This window comes from Leuciscus leuciscus, assembly GCF_965113295.1.
Source record: "Leuciscus leuciscus genome assembly, chromosome: 20".
NCBI classification, from domain to species: Eukaryota; Metazoa; Chordata; class Actinopteri; order Cypriniformes; family Leuciscidae; genus Leuciscus; species Leuciscus leuciscus.
In genome coordinates, this window is record NC_138744.1 from 1,280,257 (window position 1) to 1,306,812 (window position 26,556).

At 44.0% G+C, this 26,556-nt stretch overlaps 3 protein-coding genes across 15 annotated transcripts in view; 2 read left to right on the forward strand and 1 right to left on the reverse strand.

The window, feature by feature from the left end:
* Positions 1–10,487, forward strand: part of LOC309484382 (NACHT, LRR and PYD domains-containing protein 3-like) — a 64,684-nt gene extending 54,197 nt beyond the window's left edge. For all 9 annotated transcript variants that reach the window (XM_082150673.1, XM_082150674.1, XM_082150671.1 and 6 more), the window contains 2 exons: positions 1,684–1,857; positions 9,240–10,487. In XM_082150673.1, coding sequence (XP_082006799.1) covers positions 1,684–1,857; positions 9,240–9,270 — 205 coding nt within the window. In that variant the 3' untranslated portion in view covers positions 9,271–10,487. The remainder of the gene's footprint in view (positions 1–1,683; positions 1,858–9,239) is intronic.
* Positions 10,488–11,486: 999 nt separating this feature from the next.
* On the reverse strand, positions 11,487–15,335 carry med18 (mediator of RNA polymerase II transcription, subunit 18 homolog (yeast)). 2 transcript variants are annotated; one of them, XM_082150857.1, is made up of 3 exons: positions 15,093–15,335; positions 14,952–15,032; positions 11,487–13,531 (listed from the first exon to the last, which is right to left on the reverse strand). In XM_082150857.1, exons 2-3 carry the CDS (start codon positions 15,022–15,024, stop codon positions 12,978–12,980), a joined length of 627 nt encoding a protein of 208 aa, XP_082006983.1. In that variant the 5' UTR covers positions 15,025–15,032; positions 15,093–15,335; the 3' UTR covers positions 11,487–12,977. The 2 variants fall into 2 exon arrangements, with proteins under 2 accessions (XP_082006983.1, XP_082006984.1); XM_082150858.1 differs by having other exon boundaries at positions 15,081–15,335.
* A 310-nt stretch (positions 15,336–15,645) lies between these two features.
* atg5 (ATG5 autophagy related 5 homolog) overlaps positions 15,646–26,556 on the forward strand; it is a 33,174-nt gene continuing 22,263 nt past the window's right edge. For 3 of the 4 annotated variants that reach the window (XR_014200859.1, XR_014200860.1, XM_082150830.1), the window contains exons 1-6: positions 15,646–15,728; positions 16,585–16,854; positions 18,077–18,204; positions 21,706–21,784; positions 21,861–22,023; positions 24,870–24,964. Coding sequence is in view for 2 of the 4 variants with exons in the window: in XM_082150830.1 (XP_082006956.1) it covers positions 16,747–16,854; positions 18,077–18,204; positions 21,706–21,784; positions 21,861–22,023; positions 24,870–24,964 (573 nt within the window). In the remaining 2 variants the exon portion in view is untranslated. The remainder of the gene's footprint in view (positions 15,729–16,584; positions 16,855–18,076; positions 18,205–21,705; positions 21,785–21,860; positions 22,024–24,869; positions 24,965–26,556) is intronic. The other variant, XM_082150831.1, reaches the window with a different exon arrangement.

Consider the following 26,556-nt stretch of genomic DNA (forward strand, 5'->3'; position numbering starts at 1 on the left):
AGAGGAAGAGGAAGAGGGAGAGGAAGACCTGGAGGAGGGGTAGGACATGCACAAAGAAGAAGACAACAAAATCTGTGTAACAAAATTCGTGCTACAATTGTGGACCATGTAATAAACCACGGACTAACACTGAGGGAGGCTGGACTGAGAGTACAGCCTAACCTAAGCAGTTACACGGTGGCATCAATAGTTCGGACATTTCGTCAAGAGCACAGGTGAGAAACTTATCTTCTGTCAACAGAAAATCCATAGCTTACTGCATGTATCAACAGTTTTGGTATCTATTCCTGTATCATTTTACAGTAAGCTACATGTATTTTGTTTGGCCAACATAGGACTGAACGTCGAGAACACCAAGGAGGGAGGGGCCCCATGTTCACACAGGAGCAAGAGAGAGAGATCATAAACCTCGTTTTGGCCAATAATGCAATCAGACTTAGTATCAGCAATAATGCAATCAGAATTCAAGCCCTTATTGTCAATGATCACCCAATTTTCAATAATGTCCAACAGGTCTCTCCGTCAAAAATAGCCCGTATCCTTAAAAAACATCAAGTTCTGATGAAACAACTGGATAAAGTGCCATTTGAAAGAAATTCAGACAGGGTGAAAGTCCTGCGGCGTGAATATGTGGTGGTACGTTTTGTTCACTGACTGTTTGTTCTTCTCAACATGGCAGTGGAAGTTTTATGATCTCCGGCCCTATGTCCAGATGCCCCTCATTCGAGCTATGGAGGAAGCATGTGATAAAATTGAAGCAGCATCCATACAAGGGTGGATTTGTCACTCCAAAAGATTCTTCCCACGTTGCCTTGCAAATGAAAATATAGCCTGTGATGTTGACGAGGCCCTGGGGGGTCGGTACTGAACTGGATATGTAATTTATGTTACAGTAGTTCAGTAATACTGTATGAAAACTGGAAAATGTTTTGTTATGAATGTTTTGTTGAAATGTTCAGTATTGACTGACCATTGACTGATATTCTCAGTGATCTGGTGTTGGTGAATTTATTTTTACACTTTCTCTGTGTAAATGCTAAAAGTGTTTTAGGTTGAGCACAGGAGTGTTTAACTGATTCAAACAGAATAAGACCATATGATGGTTGTGTTTATGTTATGATAACAAAATGAGGTTTTTATAAGACATTGTATAGTTTTGACAAAAGTGTTCCATTTTGCAAATGATTTGAGATGTTGTGCTACTTTGGTGTAGTGTTGTGCTAATTGTGTGAAGGGGTTTGAAAAACCGGTCCCTGTGCTTAAGCAATTGAAAAAACTGTAGGCACACTCACTCACACTCACTCACACACACACACACACACACACACACACACACACACACACACACACACACACACACATTCCTTAAAATGTTTACAAATACAATAAGCACACACACGCACGTGCGTTCCTTAAAATGCTTATAAATACATTAAGCATTAAAGCACATTCACACACACACACGTTGGGTTTCCATGTTTTATGGGGATTTTCCATAGAAATAATGATTTTTATACTGTACAAACTCTATAATCAATCCCTTTATCCTAAATTATGTAATTTCACAATGTGAACTAATGAATGTTTGTATTTATTTCATATTGACAGAATTATGTTATTTATTTTTTAAGTGTCATGTTTATCTCTGGATATAGGCTTAATGTGTGTCATTGTTCTCTACAGGTTGATGAAGTGTGGTGTGACAAATGAAGGTTGTGCTGCTCTGGCTTCAGCTCTGAGATCAAACCCCTCACACCTGAGAGAACTGATTCTGTCTGAGAATAAACTAGGAGACTCAGGAGTGAAGCTGCTGAAGGATCTGAGGGATGATCCACATTATAAACTGAAGACACTACGGTAAGAATAATTTTTAACGATTTTCATCATCTTATTTTCATTTAAAATTCAAATGGCTGATATACTCACTAGAAATGTAAGTAAATTGTACCAGGTTCAGTAACACCACGTGTGTGTGTGTGTGTGTGTGTGTGTGTGTGTGTGTGTGTGTGTGTGTGTGTGTGTGTGTGTGAATATTCTGTCTGAGATCATCAGATAATGAGTCTTAAATTCAGATTAAGTTTCTGTAGGTCTCTGAACTTTATACTGTGTTTAATATGAGTTTAATTCTGCTCATACTGTTGTGACTGATTGTGAAAATAATATTAATGTTATTTTCAGCTTTTCCCCTTTAACTGTCTTACACAGTCGAGTTAAGGCTGCTCTAAAGCGGCTCTGTGTCTGCTCAAAGTTCTGTGTAAAGACACAATGCCACATAAAAGCAGACTTAAAATATGACGGGTCTGACCCACCTCAGTCCCTAGTATCAAAGATGACTCTGATATTGTTTTGATTCAGTGTAAATGAACGCGATCTTGTGCCGCTCTAAACTACGTCATTGTCATACGTCATTGTCACCTTCCCTTTCAGTCGGGTAACGTTCGACTTAGTCGATCGTACCGACTGATGGGATCACACCAGGGAGCCAGATGTCTTCGATATAGTATACAAATCAAGCCAAATGAGCTTTGGCAGGTGCGCAATCCACGCCCCGCCCTGCAGCGCGGGTATAACAGGGAAGTGGATGCACCCACCATTCATTCTTTTTGCTTCGGAGCCGATCGGTTGTTATGTCGATATCTCTGAAAGTGTACTTTAATAACAAGCCTGTGTGTGTCGTCAGTTCTGTTGGAAGCTCTCCCAGTGCTGACGTTACAGCGTGTGGCAGCGGTGATCGCGAGCTTCTGAATCTCTTAACTGCTGTTCTCACAGCAACCTTTGTGTTGGTTGGCTGACGGTCGGTTTAAGGGCGAGGAAAGTGAGTGCTTCACTGACGGGGTTTCCCGTCAGTGTCGCCGCGGATATCCCTGTGTGCTGCAGCACTGGTGAAGGGCGTCATTCCAAGGAAGTAAACACGGGTGAGTTTTTCATCTTTCTTCTCCGGAAGAAGGATGTCTTTCCACCTGTGCGCTTTACACCTTTCCACATGTGGTCGTTCCCTAGCCTTCTGTGATGGTCACAATTTCTGTGTCGCGTCTTTGGGCATACAACACGCTGAGGCAGCTTTTGTGGATGGTGCATGTTTTCTGTGTGAAAATATGCCTATCTCGGTGTTGAGATCTAGACTCTTGTTCGCTCGCGAATGTAGAGTCCCTGATTTTGCGCCACTCCCTCGCGGGTGGTGTGAGTCAGGTGATCGCAGAGTTGTGTTTGAGGCTCCGCCCGGAGATTATTCCCTGTGGACTCATCACAACTCCTTCACATCGATACCTTTGGATTCTAGTGTTGAGCGCACTGATTCATCTTTAATGGGTGAATTAGACGTTTCATTGGAAACTCAACAGGGGGATAGGATGCCGACCACTACATTTGAGGGCGAGCTGTATACTGTCGGGGATGATTCCCCCGTGCTGTCCCCCCTGGGTTGTACAGCATGGCCTGAGTCAGATCCACAGTCGTCAGCTATGCTGAAACGGGCCGCCGAGGCTGTCAGGCTCGAGTGGAATCCTCCGCCCGGGCCCTCTCAGTCTCGGCTGGATGATTGGTTTCTTGGAGCGGGTCGGGCTCTGCCCACCTTTCTTTCCCGTGATGCATGGGGAGCTAACCAGGTCATGGAAGGCACCCTTTACTGCCTTAAGTGACCAGGATGGCTTCTCCCCCCTCGCTACCCTTGAGTGCGGCGCGACGAGTGGTTATACGGCGATCCCTCCAGTGAAGAGGTCTGTTCTGGCAAACCTGTGTCCGGCGGCAGCTACATCCGGCTCTGGAGAACCGTGTTTCCCCTCACAGGCTCTGGAGTCGTTGTCTGCTTTGTCAGACGTGGCTTATGGAGCCTGTGGGCAAGCCGCCGCCTCTATGCACGCCTTGGCCTTGTTACAGCTTTTTCAGGCTAAAACACTCCAGGACGTGCAAAAGGGTAGGCCAGACTGTCAGCTCATGGGTGAGCTCTGTAAGGCAACCGACTTGGCTCTTCAGAGCACAAGTGTGGCAACCTGCACGATCGGTCTGGCAATGTCCACTCTGGTGGTTCAGCAGCGCGATCATTGGCTTGGTCTGGTTGATATGGAGGATGTGGACAAGGTTCGGATCCTGGACTCCCCAATTTCCCAGACAGGGTTGTTCGTCGATGCTACAGTGGGTGGTGCCCAACAGCCTTCTGTAGCTCAGTCGCAGGTGGAGGAAGCCCGACACACCCTGCCGCGACGGCCTGCTGAGCATCTCACCCTGTCGCCTCTAGCAGTCACTCCACCAGCACGTCGCCGAGGGCGCCCCCCTAAGGCAGCTCAGCCTGTTAGGCCCCTGCCACAGCTCGGGCCTCAGCACAGAGCTAGCCGTAGGCAGGCTGCCCAGCCTGTGTCAGACCTTGCCAGTCCAGGAGGCAAGAGTAAGCGTCCCTGATCCAGGCCACCCAGGGTTGGGGACGAAAGTTTCTTGGTTGTTGTTCCACAATTGTCTCTCCGGAGTACAGTGGTTTCCGAATCGCCAAAGGGACAGAAATTCTCAACCCTGGGTTTCAAGAGGTTCAAATTATCAGACACCCCAGATCAGTCTGGCCTGCCTCAATCCCCTCTTGTGTCGCAGGTTGGCAGACGAGTACGGTTCAAGGACCTAGGTTTGCCTCCTCCCGTACTCAATGCCACCAAGTGGAGGCAGGTTTGTGTGATACGTACACAGACCCCCCTCCGGACCGCCTTAAGGCCCTCCGGGTTGGGTCCCTGCCCTCCACTTCACTGGTACGTCAGTGGTGCCACGAGCCCCCCTGGTACGGTTTCTGCAAGCCTGGAAAGACCTCTGCAGACCATCCAGCTGGCTCCTGAGCACCATTGCACGCAGCTACACGATTCAGTTCCACCAGCACCCACCCAGATTTGCTGGCGTTCGCTCCACGGTTGTGAAGAGCAGATCTGCCCCAATCTTGCGTGCGAAAATTGCTGTCCTACTGGCGAAGGATGCAATAGAACCGGTGTCTGTAGCCGACATGAAGCGAGGGTTTTACAGCCCTTACTTCATTATGCCATAGAGAGGAGGTGGATTAAGACCAATCTTGGACCTATGCATCTTGAATCGGGCCCTTTACAAGCTCCCGTTCAAGATGATAGTACTCAAGGACATATGCAGATGTGTCCATCCAGGAGATTGGTTTGCAGCGGTAGACCTGAAGGATGCGTACTTTCACGTCTCCATCCTGCCGCGACACAGGCCATTCCAGAGGTTCGCGTTCGAGGGTCGGGCATATCAGTACAAAGTCCTACCCTTTGAACTGTCTCTGTCCCCCCGCGTCTTTACGAAGCTCGCGGAGACGGCCATTTCTCCCTTGAGAGAACAGGGCGTTCGTGTCCTAAACTACCTCGACGACTGGCTGATACTGGCTCAGTCGCGGGAACAGTTGTGTGAACACAGGGACTTGCTGCTCCAGCATATCAGTCTATTGGGCCTTCAGGTCAACTGGGAAAAGAGCAAGCTCACCCCCGGGCAGAGCATCTATTTTCTCGGTATGGAGTTGGACTCGGTCAAACAGACGGCACGTCTAACGTTGATGCCCAGTTGATGCTGAACTGCTTGGATACGTTCAAGAGCAGGAAGGTGGTTCCACTGAAATACTTTCAGAGGCTCCTGGGGCATATGGCTTCCGCAGCGGCAGTCACGCCACTGGGGTTGATACATATGAGACCACTTCAGCATTGGCTTCTTGGCCGGGTCCCATGGAGGGCGTGGAAAGACGGCAGGTTCCCGGTTGCGATTTCTCAAACTTGCTGGAAAACCTTCCAACCTTGGTCAGACGCTGTGTTTCTCCGGTCCGGTGTGTCCATGATACAAGCATCCAGGCATGCGGTGGTGTTCACAGATGCCTCCAAGACAGGTTGGGGGGCCACGCACGACGGGTATGCAGTAGCAGGACGCTGGACAGGTCCTCAGCTGCATTGGTATATCAATTGCCTTGAGTTGTTAACGGTACTACTTGCTTTGAAACGCCTCAAAGACCTGTTTGCCTCTCCAGAAACGACCCACTGCCAGTTGTTTTATTCACTAACCAAGGACTCTCTCGGTGTGGATGCACTGGCACACAGCTGTCCGACAGGTCTACGCAAGTATGCGTTTCCCCCGGTGAGCCTAATTCCACAGTTACTGTGCAGAGTCAGGGAGGAAGAGTAGCAGGTCTTGCTAGTTGCCCCTTATTGGCCCAACCGGACCTGATTCTCCGAACTCATACTCCTCTCTTCAGCCCCTCCCTGGCCCATCCCCCTGAGGGAGGACCTTCTCTCTCAGGGGCAGGGCACCATTTGGCACCCACGTCCAGACCTGTGGAGACTCCAGGTCTGGTCCCTGGATGGGAAGTGGAGGTCTTGAGGGGTCTACCACAAGCTGTCGTAGACACTATAACCTCTGCTAGAGCCCTCTCCATGAGACTGGCTTATGCATCGAGGTGGAACCTGTTTGTCGATTGGTGTTCTTCTCACGGAGAAAACCCCCGAGTTTGTTCGGTCGGATCGGTGCTTTCTTTCCTGCAAGAGGGGTTGGAGCGAGAGCTGTCTCCCTCCACCCTCAAAGTGTATGTTGCCTCTATTGCCGCACATCACGATGCAGTTGGTGAGAAATCCCTGGGGAAGCACGATCTGATCGTCAGGTTCCTTAAGGGAGCAAGGAGGTTGTACCCTCCTCGCATCTCTTCCATACCCTCTTGGGACCTATTTCTGGTGTTAACAGCACTTCAGAGACCTCCCTTTGAGCCCCTGCGGACAGTGGAGTTAACCTGTTAAGCTTCACCAGAGCGCGGACGCTCTGAAGCGTTTTTTTTTTTTTTTTTTTCAGATCAGATTTAATGTTATTACATTGACAAACTATACATCATTAAAAATATATAAGACTCAAGTTTCAGAATTTGTCCACTATTGTAATCTGAGAAACTTATAGTGACAGTTATGTCTTAATTTATGTCAGGAGTTATGAAATGGAAAAAATTTGTCGATACCTTTAATATGAATTATGAGCGTCAGCCGCTCCCATTCAGACAAAAACTCCTGTGCTGTCGTCATGACAGCTCTTGACAAAACAACGTCCCTCAGGGCTTTTAGCTCAAAAATGTGCAGATTTGGAGAAATATTGATAGATTCTCATTGGTTTACATCAGATTTCTATAGACAGGAATAATATTTATTGAATTTATACCCAAATGCGTCGATGTAATAATTATGAGCGCTGGATACTCTGATGTACTGTTTTCAAGTGCCATAATCATGTGACATTCCAGGAAGTCCCTGACACAAACAAAGCCAACAGAGATCGCTGTAACATGCAGACAAAGACGTTTTGAAGACAATAAACACGATTGCATTGATATTTGATTTACCTGTGTTCTTCAAGCCATGTCAGGTATTTTCATAATAATAGATTATATTTATAATGTAATGCTAATCGATATAGACTTTATCATCGTGCAGAATACTATAAAATAATATATCTTCTGTCTGAATTTTTTATCTGAAGCCAAATCAGATCACAGAAGATTATTTAAAACACTCAACTTGCACTATAAAGTAAGTTTGGAGCACAAACATGGTTTTAATCTCATAAATTGTTGTGTATTGATGGTGTGCTAAGCTAACATGCTAGCTAGCTCTAGGTGCACCTGCCATCTAGCAGTTATTTTTTTATGTTTTTTTTAATGAAATGTGTCTTTATTCAAGAAGGGCATTTGATACAGTTTCAAATGTGAAGTGAGAACTTTGATAAAATAAATGAGGGATTGAAACAGTGTGAATAGCCAGTCGTTAGTAATTATAATGCAGACTAAAGAAAAGCATATTTAGAGCCATAACCAGGCTGGAGAGGTGTGAATGTGTGCAGGGGAGACTGAGGCTGAATGGGACTCATTTGCACAACAAAATAACAGAGACAATAGACTGAATAGATGCTTTGAATAGATGCTTAGAAGATGACAAACATCAGTTGGCATTTTAGAGTCTAATCAAAATAAAGTCATATGACATGATCTTGAAAAACATTTAACTAAATAAATTTTTTTTTACTTATCATCTTCAGATTTTAAATATAACATGGTCAGACATGTGGCTTTAGCTGCAGTGCATTTCTAGATTGATACAATGCCAACTTCAATTTTATTTTCATGAAGATGTTTCATAAAAATACATTTCTAATAACTTTACAAAACTTTGAATCTATTTATAACTATTTTTTTTTTCATTATGACAATAATTAATTCTACATTTACAATAAACTGCCAGGTGTCAGCTTTCAAATGAGATCATACTTGTGCTTTTAGTGCAAAGGGTTCATGAACTGTTTCTGGTTCAGTTTGGGTATGTCATTTCTGGGGATTTTTCAAAAGTGGCGTTGCAGCTTAACAGGTTAAAAATTCTGTCTCTCAAGACAGTTCTCTTGCTTGCACTGGCTTCAATCAAGAGGGTAGGGGACCTGCACGCTTTCTCGGTAGACGAATCGGGATATGTGCCGAAAGTTCCCACTACTCCCTTTCGAGATCAAGCGGTAAACTTGCAAGCACTGCCCCTGGAGGAGGCAGACTCAACCCTAGCTTTTCTCTGTCCAGTCCGCGCCTTACGCAAAGCTTTAGAACCTCAGATCAGCTCTTCATCTGTTTCGGAGGCCTGCAGAAAGGGAAGGCAGTCTCTAAGCAAAAGCTGGCCCACTGGATAGTGGATGCCATCATCTTGGCGTACGATACCCAAGGTGTACCTTGTCCCCCAGTGTTGCTGCTTCCTGGGCGCTGGCGCAGGGTGCCTCGCTGGCAGATGTTTGTAGAGCTGCGGGTTGGGCGACACCTAATACTTTTGCTAGGTTTTATAGCTTACGTGTTGAGCCAGTAGCTTCTCAGGTGCTCTCTTCAAATAGAGGGCACCCTTGAGTCAAAAGCACACTCATGTCGGCTTGCTAAGTATCCATGTGTGTAAACTCCACGGTATGTGCAAACCTATATACAATTTGTATACTATATTGAAGACATCTGGCTCCCTGGCGTGATCCCATCAGTCGGTACGATCGACTAAGTCTCCGTTCCCTCCTTCAGGGAACGAGGGTTACATTGGTAACCGAGACGTTTCATGTGCTTTTGATTTTGTAAAGTGACTTTGAGCATCAGATATAAGCTATATGATCATGTTTGAGAATTAATTAATATAGATTATCTAGTTAGTTTTCTTATGAAAAGATGTGACACATGTAATATCTCATACTGCATATGTGACTGTTTGTGTGTTTTATTTTAGGTTACAGTCTGATCTTGTGATGATCTTGTGATGGTGAATAAGGATCCACTACAGAGACTCACAGTCAACAGAATCAACAGAGACTGAAGATACAGTGACTTCACTGTTATAAATTAAATACTTCATTTAGATTTCAGCGGTCCTCTGACAGACCTGATGAGGCGGCAGTGAGACACATTTTATTTCACAGCAAATTACAGTTTCTCATTCATAGATTAATCATTTTATGTGTATAAACGCACAGTAATTCAGAAAGCTCTGAGTTTTGTTAGAGTAAATAAAGAGCCTGAATATCTTTGTGTTTGTGTTGTACCAGCAGAGGGAGACAAAGACTAATGAAATATTCATTTTTCATAATTATGAGAAGAAAAAAACTGTTCAAGCTCACTTTTAGAAAACAATAGAAGCTTGAGTTTATACATCATGTTTTTAATAATAGTTGCATTACATTTGTATTAATCATATGATGGTTGGTCATATGATGCGTTTTCATGTTTTCTTTTTCTTTAGTGTGTTATGTTGATGTTTTTGCATGTATAATATCTGCAAACTTACAAAGCTCAAAGTCTCCTACAAAAAGATTTTGGGTGGTCGAGCCCCTTTTTCAAAATGAATCAAAAGTGCCCCTCTCAAACAAATATCAATGATAATATTGTGGTCAATAAAACAAAATGCATTCGATTATAATTAACATGACAATGTGAAGAAAACTAAAGTAGCCTATTTTTACGTATCTGTCAGTCTGAGGTGTCGTTGCCGTAACGCGTTGCTATGGGTTGCGTCACTTGCGTGTCTTGCTTCGGGCTTGACTGACGTGACCATAGACATAATAGGTTTGTGTGAGATGAGCAAAATCTGCGCAGAACCGATCAGCTGTGATCACCGTGAGATGCATGCTGGTTAGAAATGTGTCCGAGTGTGGTCCGCCTTGCTCTGATGTCATGCTGACTGACGTATGTCAAAAATCTCTCGCGAGCGCAAGGCGGACGTGTCGGATTCTGCAGTCGAGCGCAGTTGCTCTCCACCGACTGCGCTGATCAAAAGCATGATGGGAAACGACTTGCTGACGACACAGCTTAATGCTCATTGGTTTAAACAACCGTGATGTATTGTTCTCTTTTTAAACTGTTTGATTTTAAAACTCTGATCTCATGTTTTTATGTATAAATTATGTGTTAGTATTCCCAAACTCTCTGACAGTGTGATCTATGGGTTATTTGATTGTTGTCATATTTATACAAATATATATATATAAAAACATGTCTGCAATTAAAGTAAAAATGATTGATAAACACGTCTTTGGTATATTATTAAATGGGTGTCTTGTTCATTATAATTATTTTCATATAAAAGCAACAGAACTTAAATTACATCCAGTTTATTAGCAACACTGTGCACGAGCGTGAATCCCGCGATATCCATGTCTGATCTCACAGGTGTCAGATCCACTGCAAGAAGAGAGAAGAGCTGCCATCCTGATCATTCATTTGATATAATTGAGTAAACAGCTATGGAGCCAGAATTGGCTATTGTCATTTTTATGTTTTACATTTTACTGGAGGACATGGTGAGGATGTTTCAGCCCCGGCGCTGCCAGGTCATGTATTTTCGGCTTAGCCAAGACCATGGCCAGATAAATTAAGCTGGTTTGCTGAATCCCAATTCAGAGGCTGCGTCCTGAACTGGCGGATTACACTTTAAACTGTTCAAGTATTGGGTGTTAACTTACGTAAATAATGTAATGATAGATGAAAATAAAATAAAACTTACATAGACCTATATACATATATATATATATATATATATATATATATATATAAAATAATTAAAGGTTCAAATGTTTAGTAGTATAAACAACTAGAAATGATAGTAAATGATGGTTCAAAACAGAAATAAATACGAGGCTAAGACGGAGCTTACAGCACCGAAGCAAACAAACTCACAGCAGGCAGCGAGGCAGACGGGAGCAATCGATCAGCGAGCAGACCAAGAATAAACCCCTTCAGGTGTGTGTGTGTGTGTGTGTGTGTGTGTGTGTGATCTCAGAATAAACCCCTTCAGGCTGATGGAGACCTGATCCTGATCACCCTGTCAGGGTTTATTCTGAGATAACAACCGGCTGGATGAACATTATCCCTCACGTAATAAATGAACCTTATTGTAAAGTGTTACCGAGAAGAACTGGAGCTTTTTCCCACTCAAACAGCAACATCACACACTGAAGACAGACGAACATGAGAAACAGCATCATGCTTACGTCAGTGTCTTTTTATACAAGAATCAATTTACAAACTTTTTTTTAAAGAAGAGTGGTAACGTTCTAGTTTAAAATGAGTAATCTAAGAAATGAAGTCGTCTGAGCAATGACACAATAATGAAAGGTTGATCTGTCTGTTTGTTTTCATCCAGTTCATTATGGGAGAAATATTCTAACATTTCATTTCAGGCCTGAAGGAGTCCAGAGGAGTGCAGTCGCAGTCACAGTCATGGTCAGCAGTGTTATCTTCTCCAGCTGTGTGTATGTGTGTGTGTGAGGCTGTACATGAGGCGTTTGGGGTCGATCTTCTCCAGGTGTGTGTGTGTGAGTGTGTGTGCTCTGAGGCTCTACATGAGGCGTTTGGGGTCGATCTTCTCCAGGTGTGTGTGTGTAAGTGTGAGTGTGTGTGAGGCTCTACATGAGGCGTTTGGGGTCGATCTTCTCCAGGTGCACCAGCGGCTTCAGCTGCTCCGCGAAGCTCCTCGTGTGTGTGTGTGTGTGTGTGTGTGTGTGTGTGTGCTCTGAGGCTCTACATGAGGCGTTTGGGGTCGATCTTCTCCAGGTGCACCAGCGGCTTCAGCTGCTCCGCGAAGCTCCTCGTGTGTGTGTGTGTGTGTGTGTGTGTGTGTGTGTGCTCTGAGGCTCTACATGAGGCGTTTGGGGTCGATCTTCTCCAGGTGCACCAGCGGCTTCAGCTGCTCCGCGAAGCTCCTCGTGTGTGTGTGTGTGTGTGTGTGTGTGTGTGTGTGTGCTCTGAGGCTCTACATGAGGCGTTTGGGGTCGATCTTCTCCAGGTGTGTGTGTGTGTGTGTGCTCTGAGGCTCTACATGAGGCGTTTGGGGTCAATCTTCTCCAGGTGTGTGTGTGTGAGTGTGAGTGTGTGAGTGTGAGTGTGTGTGAGGCTCTACATGAGGCGTTTGGGGTCGATCTTCTCCAGGTGTGTGTGTGTAAGTGTGAGTGTGTGTGAGGCTCTACATGAGGCGTTTGGGGTCGATCTTCTCCAGGTGCACCAGCGGCTTCAGCTGCTCTGCGAAGCTCCTCGTGTGTGTGTGTGTGTGCTCTGAGGCTCTACATGAGGCGTTTGGGGTCGATCTTCTCCAGGTGCACCAGCGGCTTCAGCTGCTCCGCGAAGCTCCTCGTGTGTGTGTGTGTGTGTGTGTGTGTGTGTGTGTGTGTGTGTGTGTGTGTGTGTGTGTGCTCTGAGGCTCTACATGAGGCGTTTGGGGTCGATCTTCTCCAGGTGCACCAGCGGCTTTAGCTGCTCCGTGAAGCTCCTCGTGTGTGTGTGTGTGTGTGTGTGTGTGTGTGTGTGTGTGTGTGTGTGTGTGTGTGTGTGTGTGTGTGTGCTCTGAGGCTCTACATGAGGCGTTTGGGGTCGATCTTCTCCAGGTGCACCAGCGGCTTCAGCTGCTCCGCGAAGCTCCTCGTGTGTGTGTGTGTGTGTGTGTGTGTGTGTGTGTGTGTGTGTGTGCTCTGAGGCTCTACATGAGGCGTTTGGGGTCGATCTTCTCCAGGTGCACCAGCGGCTTCAGCTGCTCCGCGAAGCTCCTCATGTCCTCGGACACGGTGTCCTGCCCCGCGGGAGCCAGAACGCTCAGCTCCACCAGATAGGACAGAGACAGCGGCTCGGTGTTCTCCGTGTTCCCTGGGACCAGGACCCGGGACAGCTTGCTCACCACCACCTTCATGGCCCCCTTCCGGAACATCTGGCCCTTGGCCACGAACTCGTGGTCCATGCGGAAGCCCATCTCGTTGAGCACCTCGGGCAGGCCGTGCGAGGCGGACACGTCCACACAGTTCCTCACCAGTGCCAGCCGGCTCTTGTCCCCCACCTCGGGCTGGCCCAGGTAGCGCAGGTGCCACGGGGCGGGGGGGTGCAGGAGCGAGCGCCGGGCCCGCAGGAGGAACGGGTTTCCCTGCTGGCCCTTCAGGAGATACACCAGCTCGTGGTCAGCGAAGCTCTCCGGCTCCATGTTATCACACAGACCCCGGAGCCGATGCAAGAGGCTCTCCAGCGACTGGTCCAAAACACTGCCTGTGCAGGAGGACAAACACGGGGTCAAGGGTCACTGGTCATGTGTATACAGATGAGCACTGAAGAGCTTAACCCTCTCGTGCTTTTAGCGGTTTGGTCAAAAATTACGTTTTTATTTTCTAATATCAACAGCGTTTCTCAGAAATCGCGTACTGCACCTTTAAGGTTAGTTACTGCATTTACTCACAATGAGCAATACATGTGTCAGAGTTTATTAATCTTTGTTAATAAGCATACAACTGTTCATTCGCTAAGATCCATTAAATAATATTAACTGATACAACTTCTGATTTTAGTCATTTATTCCTAATGTATTGACTAAGATTATTAAATGCTTTAAAACTATTCTTCATTGTTAAGTGTAGTAATCAACTAATGTTAACAAATTAAAACTTACATTTGAACATTTCATTGTCACAGTTTTTACGTTTTATTAACACTCAACAATAAGGATTTATTAGTTAACATGACGAACAATGAACAACAATTTTTTAAAGATTAAATGTTAACATTATTTAATGCACTGCTAACTAACATTATTAACACCACTATTAACTAAGGCTACGTTCACACTGCAGGCTGAAACGACCCAATTCCGATTTTTTTGCCCCTATGCGACCTGTATCTGATCTTTTCATGACAGTCTGAACGACACAGATCCGATCTTTTCAAATGCGACCCAGGCCACTTGGGTATGTGGTCCGAAATCCGATACATATCCGATCTTTTGAAATGCGACTTCAGTCTGAACGGCCAGGTCGCATGTATCCGACCCGCACGTCATTGATACGCGGAAAACGTCATAATCCTGCGTTGAAGTAGTCGTCGGTTTGAAAACGGACTGCATATTCGTCGAGCTGAGGTAAATCTGCCGAACGGGTCGACCTCGACGAGCCCGTTAATAAAAAATAAAAAATAAAAAAGCCCACGGCCATTATATATACGTTATGTTAACTTATTTGTGCTGAATCTGATATTAGATAGGTCAGCGGCTGCTGTCTGGCTCTTGTGTAACGGTCGCTGCGCGCGCTCGTGTGTTTGTGTGTATCACAGTTAAAGTTTAGCTACTTGCCTACTTCCGCAAACAACAAGTGACGTCGTTGACCGTTGAGTACTCTTCTGCGCATGCGGGTCACTTCTGGGTCATTTCACGTTCACACAGGAGATCACAAAAGGTCGCATTTAATTGGAAATGTGAACGGCCTTGCAAAAAAATCGAATTTTTTCAAAAAATCGGAATTGAGCATTAAGCCCTGCAGTGTGAACGTAGCCTAACATTAACATTTTGCTAATTTTTTGTTAAAGCATTAACTAATGACCTTATTGTAAAGTGTTGCCAAAAAGTTAAAGTAAAGTTATATTAAGTTAACAATCTAGCTACAGGTGCATTGTGTGTGCGTGTGTGTGTGTGTGTGTGTACCTTGCAGCAGATACTCCATCATGTTGATGGCTCCACCCGTGACGGGCATCACAGAGACCGGGGGAGCCTCCATCACTCACTCACTCTCTCACACACACACACACACACACACACACACACACACACACACACACACACACACACACACACACACACACACACAGATCTGCTCCAGCCGATGATCAACACTCCCAGCAGAGCTTCAGACGAGCCGCAGATCAACACACCGTCGGCCTATATCACACTCTCGACAATAAGTGCAAAAATAACATATATTCAACTTGTTATTAAACAGAAGAAAACGAAACGACAGATGTTTCCTCAGATATCAGCTACAACTCATTCAACTGCCTCCATGTGCACAATGCGCATGCGCAGTGACGATAGACAGTACTGCGCGTGCGCGACTGGTCTTCCGATACATTCATTTAGCGCCATCTACCGGACTGAACGATCTCTTTATTATCATACTAATATCATATAACATAGGTTGCGTGAGAAAACTTGTCTGAATGCGAGGTCAACTGTAAACAAATCAGAATCAACCATCCTAATTACTGTATGCAGGACTTTTTTGAATAGATACAGGCTGCAGTATGATGAACGCAACGCACTGTAATAAACTGACTAGGACTTTTATTCTGAAAAACATAAACGTGCGGTGACGTTTATTTTGAATGTAAATCACCGCTTGGGGACTTTTATTTTGAAGGTCCGGGCCGGATGTTTGTCGAAGATGAGCTGTACTCTACCGCTTCCGGTCGACACCTAATGAAGGTATGTTATTATTCTGTTTTCGGGCTGTTATGTGTGTTTTTTCGCAGTTGTTTCTGAAATCGAGGCAGTTTTACTCTCTTTATCAGCTGTAAATGTGTGTCTCCGTGTGCTGTGTTGTTAGTGCTAGCGTTATTTACACACGGAATCATACTGTCAGCTTCAGAACAGGCGAATAAACATCACAAATATAGTTGATAGTTTTACAGTTTGTCGTTTTAAAGTTTTCGTTATTCTTCTGTTTGTCATAAAGTGTTAAATGTGAACAGTAGCCAATGTCAGCACAGCTAATCCTTTACTCATAAGAGCTGGTGTTTATCTGTAGATTTCCTCTTATGTCATTTCTTCAGAACACACACACACACACACACACACACACACACACACACACACACACACACACACACACACACACACACACAAGGTGTGTTTTAATGGCTTTCTTTGACAGAAAGCTGATGATATATTGCTGTCAATCAGAGAGAATTATCTAGAAAGATTAATTACTTAATTGGTGAAATGCTGTTTACAAATTTAAGCCATTCTTATTATTGTAAGTTTAAATAAAATATTGCCAGAACAAAATAAGTAACAACTATTCAAGTAGTATTAGATGTATAAACCTGAGAATAAGTATTTCAATTTCCAAGTTATTTATATTTGTTTTTTCTTTTTCTTTTTTCTTGCTGTTAAAACATGGGCTGTCATAAATAACATAATTAGCCTATGTCATCACTATTTACAAAGCAGAACGAATTTAAAGAAATGAACAATAAATTAAATCATATAAAATATTACAACATATTTTTGATTAATATGTCAAATGAACAACTTTGACAGCCTGTTTCATGTTCTTTAGTTGTCTGCATATGAGGCCAGATAACAGGAAGGGTCTGAGCTTTGGATCTCTGAGGAGACTGTGAGTTCTGCTGGATCTGCTGGTGAAAGCTTCATTTATCCCGTGTGTTTGCACAGCTCAGACACTGAAGAGCGTGTATGTGGCGTCTGGAGAACCAGGACCATGGCGGATGACAAGGATGTGCTCCGGGACGTTTGGTTCGGGAGGATCCCGGCCTGTTTCACTCTCTCTCCTGAAGAGACCACAGAGAGAGAGGCTGAGCCCTACTATGTGAGTGAAGATGACCAACACTCTTTTGCCTTGTCCAAACACACACACTTGTGGTCTACACACACACACACACTTGTGGTCTACACCTACACTATCTCGGTATTCGAGGCTTAGCGTATCCCATCATGCATTATGTTTGGGATCTCGTGAGATGTCGAGGAAAACATTCCACTGTAACTTCAATTAATTAGATGCATATCATTTGGTAGTAACAACATAAAGTGTTGCACATTTTAGTGGTGCAAAGATGATTATGTGTGTGTGTGTGTGTGTGTGTGTGTGTGTGTGTGTGTAGGCCTGTTTTGTACAACATTTGCAACTGTTTTCATCAGTTAATTAGAAGCACTGTCTTCTGTTAGTTACACAGCGACTACTGAACAGACATGTAGAGGTTTATTTTAAAATGCAAAGTATTGAAAATATAATAAAGAAAAGCTCTGTAAACACTCGCAAGACTATAAGTGTGTGTTTTATCGAGTAATCAGAAGGTCTACACACACTTGCAGTCTTTATACCTACTTGAACACTTGGGCCAGACAGAGGGAACAGTTAAAGGTGCAGTGTGTAAGATTGACAGCTAGTGGTGGAGACCAGTACTGCAGTCCGAATCAAAATACCGGAGATCACTGTTCCCCGCCTCCTCAGACTCGACGCTCACGCGGGTCGCCAGATTGAGAACACGCGACAGGAACGAGCACAAGCGGCAGGAACGAGCACAGTTGATAATGAAAGCCGAGGAGACTTACACACTGTAAGCTGAGTTGATTTATCCGCGCTTTAACATGCTCTCGTTCACAGAGATTATTAGATGGATATCGAGGCTTTCTAGGGTGTGTGGAATCTGCCATCTCTGACACAGTTTGTTTGCTCGTTTCCAAGGATACGATACGCTGTGTTTCCCGCCAACTGGCATCCCGGGTGTCGAAACACTATTGGCTGAACTGGCAGTGGGCGGAGTCACACAGATCAAAACAACACAATAATTATAAGTAAAATAACTGTGTTTTTCAGAGGAACGGGTGTGTGAACTCAGCATGGTTCCTCAATATCTGCAGACATATCATGGTATATTTATGCTTTAGTAGAGTAAACACATTACATACAGCACCTTTAATGTGAGTAGACGAGTGTTCAAGAGCAAAGACCGCAAGTATGTGTGTATGGACAAGGCGTGTCTCTCTGCTGTGGATCGTGTCACATGACCTGTGTTGTGTCCAATCAGCTGCTGCTCCCACGGGTCAGTTACCTCACGCTGGTCACGGATAAAGTCAAGAAGCATTTCCTCAAAGTCATGAAGGCAGAAGACGTGGAGGAGATGTGGTTCGAGTACGAGGGAACGCCGCTCAAATGGTACGTCGAGCTGACAGACATTTCACTTTCACATTCATGAGTTCAGCGGATGCTTTTATCCGAAGCTTCTCTGCTAGTGTTGAGGGAACAGGTCAGGATAAATGTTGTCATGATACTTCCAAACAATCCCTTAATAAAGTCTTGATGTTCAAAAAGATATGTAAATACTTAGTTTAGCAGAGCTCTGTAGTTTCACCAAAATGACATATTTGATTCCTTAAAAATATTGTCTTCATGCCTTAAAATATCTTGAATGTAACTCGACACCCTTGCCTTATTTAATATGCGTGGTTCTATGAATATGCAAATGAGCCCCGCCTCCACTCACTCGCTCAGCTCAGAGATCCACTGGTTGACGATCACACGTTGATCTGATTGGTTACAAGGTAGTTTGTGACGTCAGAAACACCAGCGATTTCAAAGCGTGTGTTTGAGACTGTCTTTGGTTCACTGCAGTTTTAAGGAGGAAATACTCAGCAATGCTGTCGACTTATGAACTTACACATGCTTTGTCTTAAAGCACATTAAAAACACCACATAGACACATAAACTACATTAAAACTGGACTTTATAACACACAATGCAATGATGATTGAGAGATGAACAAATAAAACTTTCTCAAAATTCTGTATTACATTTAATTGTCATTAATTCTATTAAAGGTACAATATGCAAGAATTTTGCATTAAAATATCCCATAATCTCAAGGCCAGTGTTATATATTTTGTTAAGTTGATTACTTACAATATCCCAAATGTTTCCAACTATTTTTAAATCGTGAGAAAATTGCGATTTTAACCAAGGAAACGGGGCGTTAGAGCAGGGGTGAGCTGGGAGTCGCCAGTCATCTGCGTCATATCCGCGTTACCCTCGGTTTCCGCTCGTACTGCGTGGAGTCCTGGACAAATGCGGAAGTTGTAGTTGTAGCGTCTATCAAGCTACAAACTTTAGCTTGTTTCTTGCAGTTGTTATGGGACACAATTATTCTGTACCGATTGCAGCTGGTTCTGTCGACAAAGTAACGTTATGCTTAATTTTATATTTCCTAATGTAGCATTCGGTATGTAAGGGAAGTATTATTGCTTTAGATTTCTGTTTAGTTTATTGACATTGTTTATCACGTCTGGTGTTTATGGCCATGTAAATAAATATAGCATGTGTTATACATAAATATTAATCAGTATTTTGGCAAATGATGTGGGCATGTTCGAATGTACTTTTACAACAATTGTTTAGAACATGTAAAACTGCCCCACGTTATCACAACAATGAATTCGACATACAGTAACATCTATGATAACCAATGTATTATTAAACCTTACTTTTCTTGCGGTTAATTCATTTTAATGAAATAAAAGTGTGATGAGGTTCAAGAGTCAGGAAGGAAGAAGAAGACAGGGGTCGGCGTGACTGGGACTCGTAGGCTACTTTATTAAAATAAAGCAAAACAAACAAAAGTCGTGAACAACGCGCATTCACCGTGGCAACCGCGACGGCACAAAACAGTTCAAAAATGAGAGCTCGGATCCACCGGTTTTCTTTCTCTGCGTCCAATTTTCTCTTCAGTCTCTCTCTCGTTCCAGCGCGGCTTATAAGCGGTCTCTCCACGCGGATCACTGCAATAAAACACAGGTGTTCGTCATTTGCACTTGACCTACTTGCTCGTCTCTTCTCTCTCCCATTACAGACCGCGCTGAACCCCCCCCCCGCCACAAAAAGCATGTCATTATAAAAAAAGAACTTAGCCTCATCCATGAACATGATTTTAGATTCCCGTCTGACTGATTTACATCCACGGTGGAGTTTAAAACGACAGTTCCCATCATTCCACGCTCCTTCACATCGTCATCAAGCTACGCCGTTGTTGTTGTTTGGAATGTAGCGCCCTCCAGAGGCCAAAAATTCTTGCATATTGTAGCTTTAAATGATATCCATATAATCAAGTAAACCTCAGTTTCTTCAGTCCAGTAAGTGTTCATCTTGAACTATCACTAACAATATCAAAGTTATTCTTACGTTTACTTGATAAAAACCAGTAAAGGCCATGAAGGAGGACGTTTGTACAGTGACACTAAAAGAGTTTTACTGGATAAAACAGTGTAAACTCTCAGTCAGAGACAGAAGACTGGAGGAGATCGAGTGTGACGGGGTATCAGCAGAGTTTGATCATTTTTAGAGAAATTCATGCATAGAATATCATACAGTAGACTTTACAGGGTTAATAAATAGCAGAAAAATAGTATGTTGTGTTCAGTATAAATGATGCGTCCATTGTTTAACCAGACGAGCCACTCTCTAAAGGCCTGTCGGTGGAGTATAAGTGTGGACTGACTGGTTTCTGCTGGTTAAAGGAGCACGTGTTCCTCAGACGTCTCACAGGACTGAGTTATTGTTGATGTTCTTGAAGGAACAGTAGTGTGATCAGAGCTGTGTGTGAGTGAGTGGTGCACTTCTGTCTGTCACCACAGGGTGGCGCTGTAAAGCTGAGGATCTCCTGCTGCCATGACAACTGTGAGACATATCAAAACCATACAACACATAAACCAACATCTATTCACTCACACATACCAACCCACAGGATACTATACACAACGTCTAACAATAACACACATACACACAAATGTAATAAATAATAACCATAAAAAAATTAGATCCTCCTTGTTCAAAGTAATTCAGTGTCTCTTCTTCAAGAACTTTCCCGACATAAATGTTTATTTTTATTTATTTTTGTTGTTTCCGTGTGTCCTGCATATTCCAACATCTAAGCATTTTACTTTTGCCGATTCAAGAATTGTTTTAACATCCTTCACCACCACCTGTTGGTAATATCTGAGATGAACAGTACAGGACATGTGATATATATGCTGTGTTTCGGAGGAAAAGCTTAAAAAAAACAAAAAAAAAACATTTTTAAATAACAAAAGAAAGGGAAATGTGGGGTGTGGACATTAGGTTGATAAATCCCTCAAGCATTGATTTATATTCCTCTCCTTAGCTTAAATGTTCACATGTATTGAGGGATCAGTTTAACTGAAGAATTCATGTCATTAAAGTGATCTATGAAGTCTATGAAGTGATCGATGTGTTAGCGGCGCCTAAGTTAATAACTAATGATCTCTACAATGGAAGTGAATCACTCAAATCTAACTTTATCTGGACAGTAACTTCACTCTAGAGCTGCTGTAGAGCCAGCACAGCCTCTGCTACTGTGATCTCCTGTTACCCCTGTAGAGCCGCTCTGAGACGCCAGTGCTGGTGAAGCGCTGGATAAATGCAGGAGACTCGACTGACTGTGAAGCGCTGGATAAATGCAGGAGACTCGACTGACTGTGAAGCGCTGGATAAATGCAGGAGACTCGACTGACTGTGAAGCGCTGGATAAATGCAGGAGACTCGACTGACTGTGAACGGTTGCCAGAGTTTCTGTAACTGTTCTTCTTCTTCAGCAGAATGAGCTGTGGTGTGTAACTGTAGTGTGTAACTGTGTGTGCTTGTGTTCAGGCACTATCCCATCGGTGTGCTGTTCGACTTGCACGCGTCCAACACCGCTCTGCCCTGGAGTGTGTCCGTGCACTTTAAGGTGTGTGTGAACTCCTCCCTGCTTCCTCATATGATGTTGTTACTGTGCCAGAGTGCTGATGTGCTGTATCCTGCAGAACTTCCCCGAACACGACCTGCTCCACTGCACATCCAACTCTGTGATCGAGGCACACTTCATGTCCAGCATTAAAGAGGCCGACGCCCTCAAACACAAGAGTCAGGTGATCAACGACATGCAGAAGAAGGACCACAAGCAGCTGTGGATGGGGCTGCAGAACGGTACACACACACACACACACACACACACACACACACACACACACACACACACACACACACACACACACCACTGTGGATGGGGCTGCAGAACGGTACACACACACACACACACACACACACACACACACACACACACACCACTGTGGATGGGGCTACAGAACGGTACACACACACACACACACACACACACACACACACACACACACACACACACACACCACTGTGGATGGGGCTGCAGAACAGTACACACACACACACACACACACACACACACACACACACACACACACACACACACACACACCACTGTGGATGGGGCTGCAGAACGGTACACACACACACACACACACACAGCTGTGGATGGGGCTGCAGAACGGTACACACACACACACACACACACACACAGCTGTGGATGGGGCTGCAGAACGGTACACACACACACACACACACACACACACACAGCTGTGGATGGGGCTGCAGAACGGTACACACACACACACACACACACACACAGCTGTGGATGGGGCTTCAGAACGGTACACACACACACACACACACACACACACACACACAGCTGTGGATGGGGCTGCAGAACGGTACACACACACACACACACACACACACACACACACACACACACACACACACACACACACACACAGCTGTGGATGGGGCTGCAGAACGGTACACACACACACACACACACACACACAGCTGTGGATGGGGCTGCAGAACGGTACACACACACACACACACACACACACACACACACAGCTGTGGATGGGGCTGCAGAACGGTACACACACACACACACACACACACAGCTGTGGATGGGGCTGCAGAACGGTACACACACACACACACACACACACACACACAGCTGTGGATGGGGCTGCAGAACGGTACACACACACACACACACACACACACAGCTGTGGATGGGGCTGCAGAACGGTACACACACACACACACACACACACAGCTGTGGATGGGGCTGCAGAACGGTACACACACACACACACACACACACACACAGCTGTGGATGGGGCTGCAGAACGGTACACACACACACACACACACACACACACACAGCTGTGGATGGGGCTGCAGAACGGTACACACACACACACACACACACACACACACACACACACACACACACACACACACACACACACAGCTGTGGATGGGGCTGCAGAACGGTACACACACACACACACATACACACACACACACAGCTGTGGATGGGGCTGCAGAACGGTACACACACACACACACACACACACACAGCTGTGGATGGGGCTGCAGAACGGTACACACACACACACACACACACACACAGCTGTGGATGGGGCTGCAGAACGGTACACACACACACACACACACACAGCTGTGGATGGGGCTGCAGAACGGTACACACACACACACACACACACACACAGCTGTGGATGGGGCTGCAGAACGGTACACACACACACACACACACACACACACACACACACACACACACACACACACACAGCTGTGGATGGGGCTGCAGAACGGTACACACACACACACACACACACACAGCTGTGGATGGGGCTGCAGAACGGTACACACACACACACACACACACACACACACACACACACACACACACAGCTGTGGATGGGGCTGCAGAACGGTACACACACACACACACACACACACACACACACACACAGCTGTGGATGGGGCTGCAGAACGGTACACACACACACACACACACACACACACACACACACAGCTGTGGATGGGGCTGCAGAACGGTACACACACACAGAATTTTTTTTGAACATTTTATTGAACCTGTAATCAAATTGTTGTTGAGTATCATAATTTGATACATCAGGCTCTATGGCTTATATATATAGTATGATATAGAAGAATATGAGGCTCACATCTCTACACACACTCTTATTTCTGACACGATCTGCATTCTGGATGAGTCGACAGGAAGTTAAAGCTAATAATGGACAGAAACTCATGCAGTGTGTGATGAGCACAGGCTATCTGTCCTGAATAAAAGCAATCGAAATTAGAATTAGTGTGTTCCAAACCGTAGTATGTTGTACGTAGTTTATTAACGGGTTTATATTGCCCACAACCCATTGTGTTTTGGACAAGGATTCGATTAGAACTACAAATACGAATAAAAAACTACAAACATGGTGAATGTGCAAGAGATGATTGACAGGCCAGTTTAACAGGTGCATTTAATAAGCGCAGGAACGGCCCGTTAAAGACACACTCATGATGAAGTAGTTCGTCCCAAAGCTTGCCACGTAATGTCTTCAGTTTCTTCAGAACCATACGTTCTTTTGTCCGTGTGTGTGTGTGTGTGTGTGTGTGTGTGTGTGTGTGTGTGTGTGTGTGTGTGTGTGTGTGTGTTCAGGTTTCAGTCGTTCATTTAAAGGTGAAAACGTGAAGCTCTGCAGATAAACTGAGAGCTGTGAGTTTCAGAAGCAGAGATGTTTTGATAACACACAGCTGTCGTGTGTGTGTGTGTGTGTGTGTGTGTGTGTGTGTGTGTGTGTGTGTGTGTGTGTGTGTGTGTGTGTGTGTGTGTGTGTGTGTGAGAGAGAGCAGAGAAAGTAACAATTTCTAAGCGGATGTTGATTTTCACCTGCACATGTGAGAATGCAGCCAGCGTGACTGAAGACACACACACACACACACACACACACACACACACACACACACACACACACACAGGACAGCTGTGATTCCTCCAGGCGTCTCCTTGTGTGTCCGAGGGCAGAGAGACTGCTGTGTGATCTCCTTCAGCTACTGTCACTGATTACTGTGATCTGCTTCTTTCACAGATAAATTCGACCAGTTCTGGGCCATGAATCGTAAACTCATGGAGTATCCCACAGAAGAGGGCGGCTTCCGCTATATTCCCTTCAGGATATATCAGGTATTTGTTCATTTATTCATTTCATACACACACATGAGCTTTAGAAACATTAAACTACTCGTTTAACAATGTTGATTATATTAATAAAACTACATATATTCAGGTTATTGCAAAATATGTATGCATATATAGTGTCGAGCGCAGGGAGATTACAGGATGTAATTCGCAGTGCTTCATGGGAGTGGGCGGAGCTAAATCGCTCTTCGATTCTCTGATTGGTGTGCATCATGGGTAATGTAGTTTTTCATTAGGGCTGGGTGATAAACGATATCATATTGACATCGCTTTAGATAGTTATTGATATGATATTCAGCGTCTGCATCTCAATATATGAGGACATGAACTTTTCTGAAACTTTTCACTGTTTTATTTGATAAAAACTACCGTCAAATACACACTGAAACTGATCCTGACAACCCGTCAAAATAAGAGTTCAGTTTAACTTCAAGAAATGATGACAGAAATCCATCACTACTGGATCGTAAGATGTACTTCTCAGTGTTATTATTACATTTCTAAGTAACATCATACAACAAAGATATTTCTTTCATCCATGTTTTAAATGTATACAATTCTTTTGTGCAGCATTTTGTTTTACAAAAAAAAATGCAATGTTTTCTTGTAAATTAATTGTTATATTTTCACTTGATTACATTGTAATAGTTTATATACATTTGTATTAATTTATAAAACACTGAATCGCAAAAATAAATAAAATAGAATTTAGGAAAAAATCTATTTGATTTCATGTGGCCGTAAAGTAAAGGCAGCCAGTCTGAGGAGTTTAATAGTGAAGGAACACATTAGCAGGTTTACATTAATTCTCAAGGTCTAACACACATGTGGAACGCACTTCCTTCCCCTTTAATGGCAAATTAATATTGTGATAAATATTGATATCATATGATATGGAAAAAGAAAGTCGTGATGATATGTTTGGCCATATCGGCCAGCCCTGTTTTCCACCAGGAATTCAGGAGTTAAACACGATTATTGTCATGATTTCATGATTATTAACATGATTCAATAAGTTGAAATAATGCCGGCTGACTTTAAAGGCTCATAAGTTATCCTTTAAAATCTATTTCCCTATGGAGAAAATGAAAGGAGTTTTTACTTTTTCTTATTTAATGTCAGCAATTCAACACAAGGTGTGGTGATATCAATCTTTTTTATGTAAATAGATTTATGAAGTTTATTACTGCATCGTTAGAATGAGACAATTTTAATCGCTTTTTGATTTACCGAACCGCTTTTGTGTGACGCATCAACACGTGATGACGAGAGAGAAAAGGCTTTATCTGTGCAATTGTAACATCCACTGATATCAATAATTTCATATCAACTCTATGATGGTGCCACAGATTGGTCAAATGTTAAAAGCTGTTGTCAAGTCATTCCCAGAATGCATTTCACTTAATTTCCTGCCCATTTGTATGCTTGGTCCGATAAGTGTATAAATATTATATTTGATAGACATTTGACTGTTTATTTAATTATTTGAATTCACCGTTTGAATATTTGAATGACAGTTTGATATTTAGATTTTTTCATTTTTTTGCTTGATTTATTCATTGGCCTTTTTAAAAGTG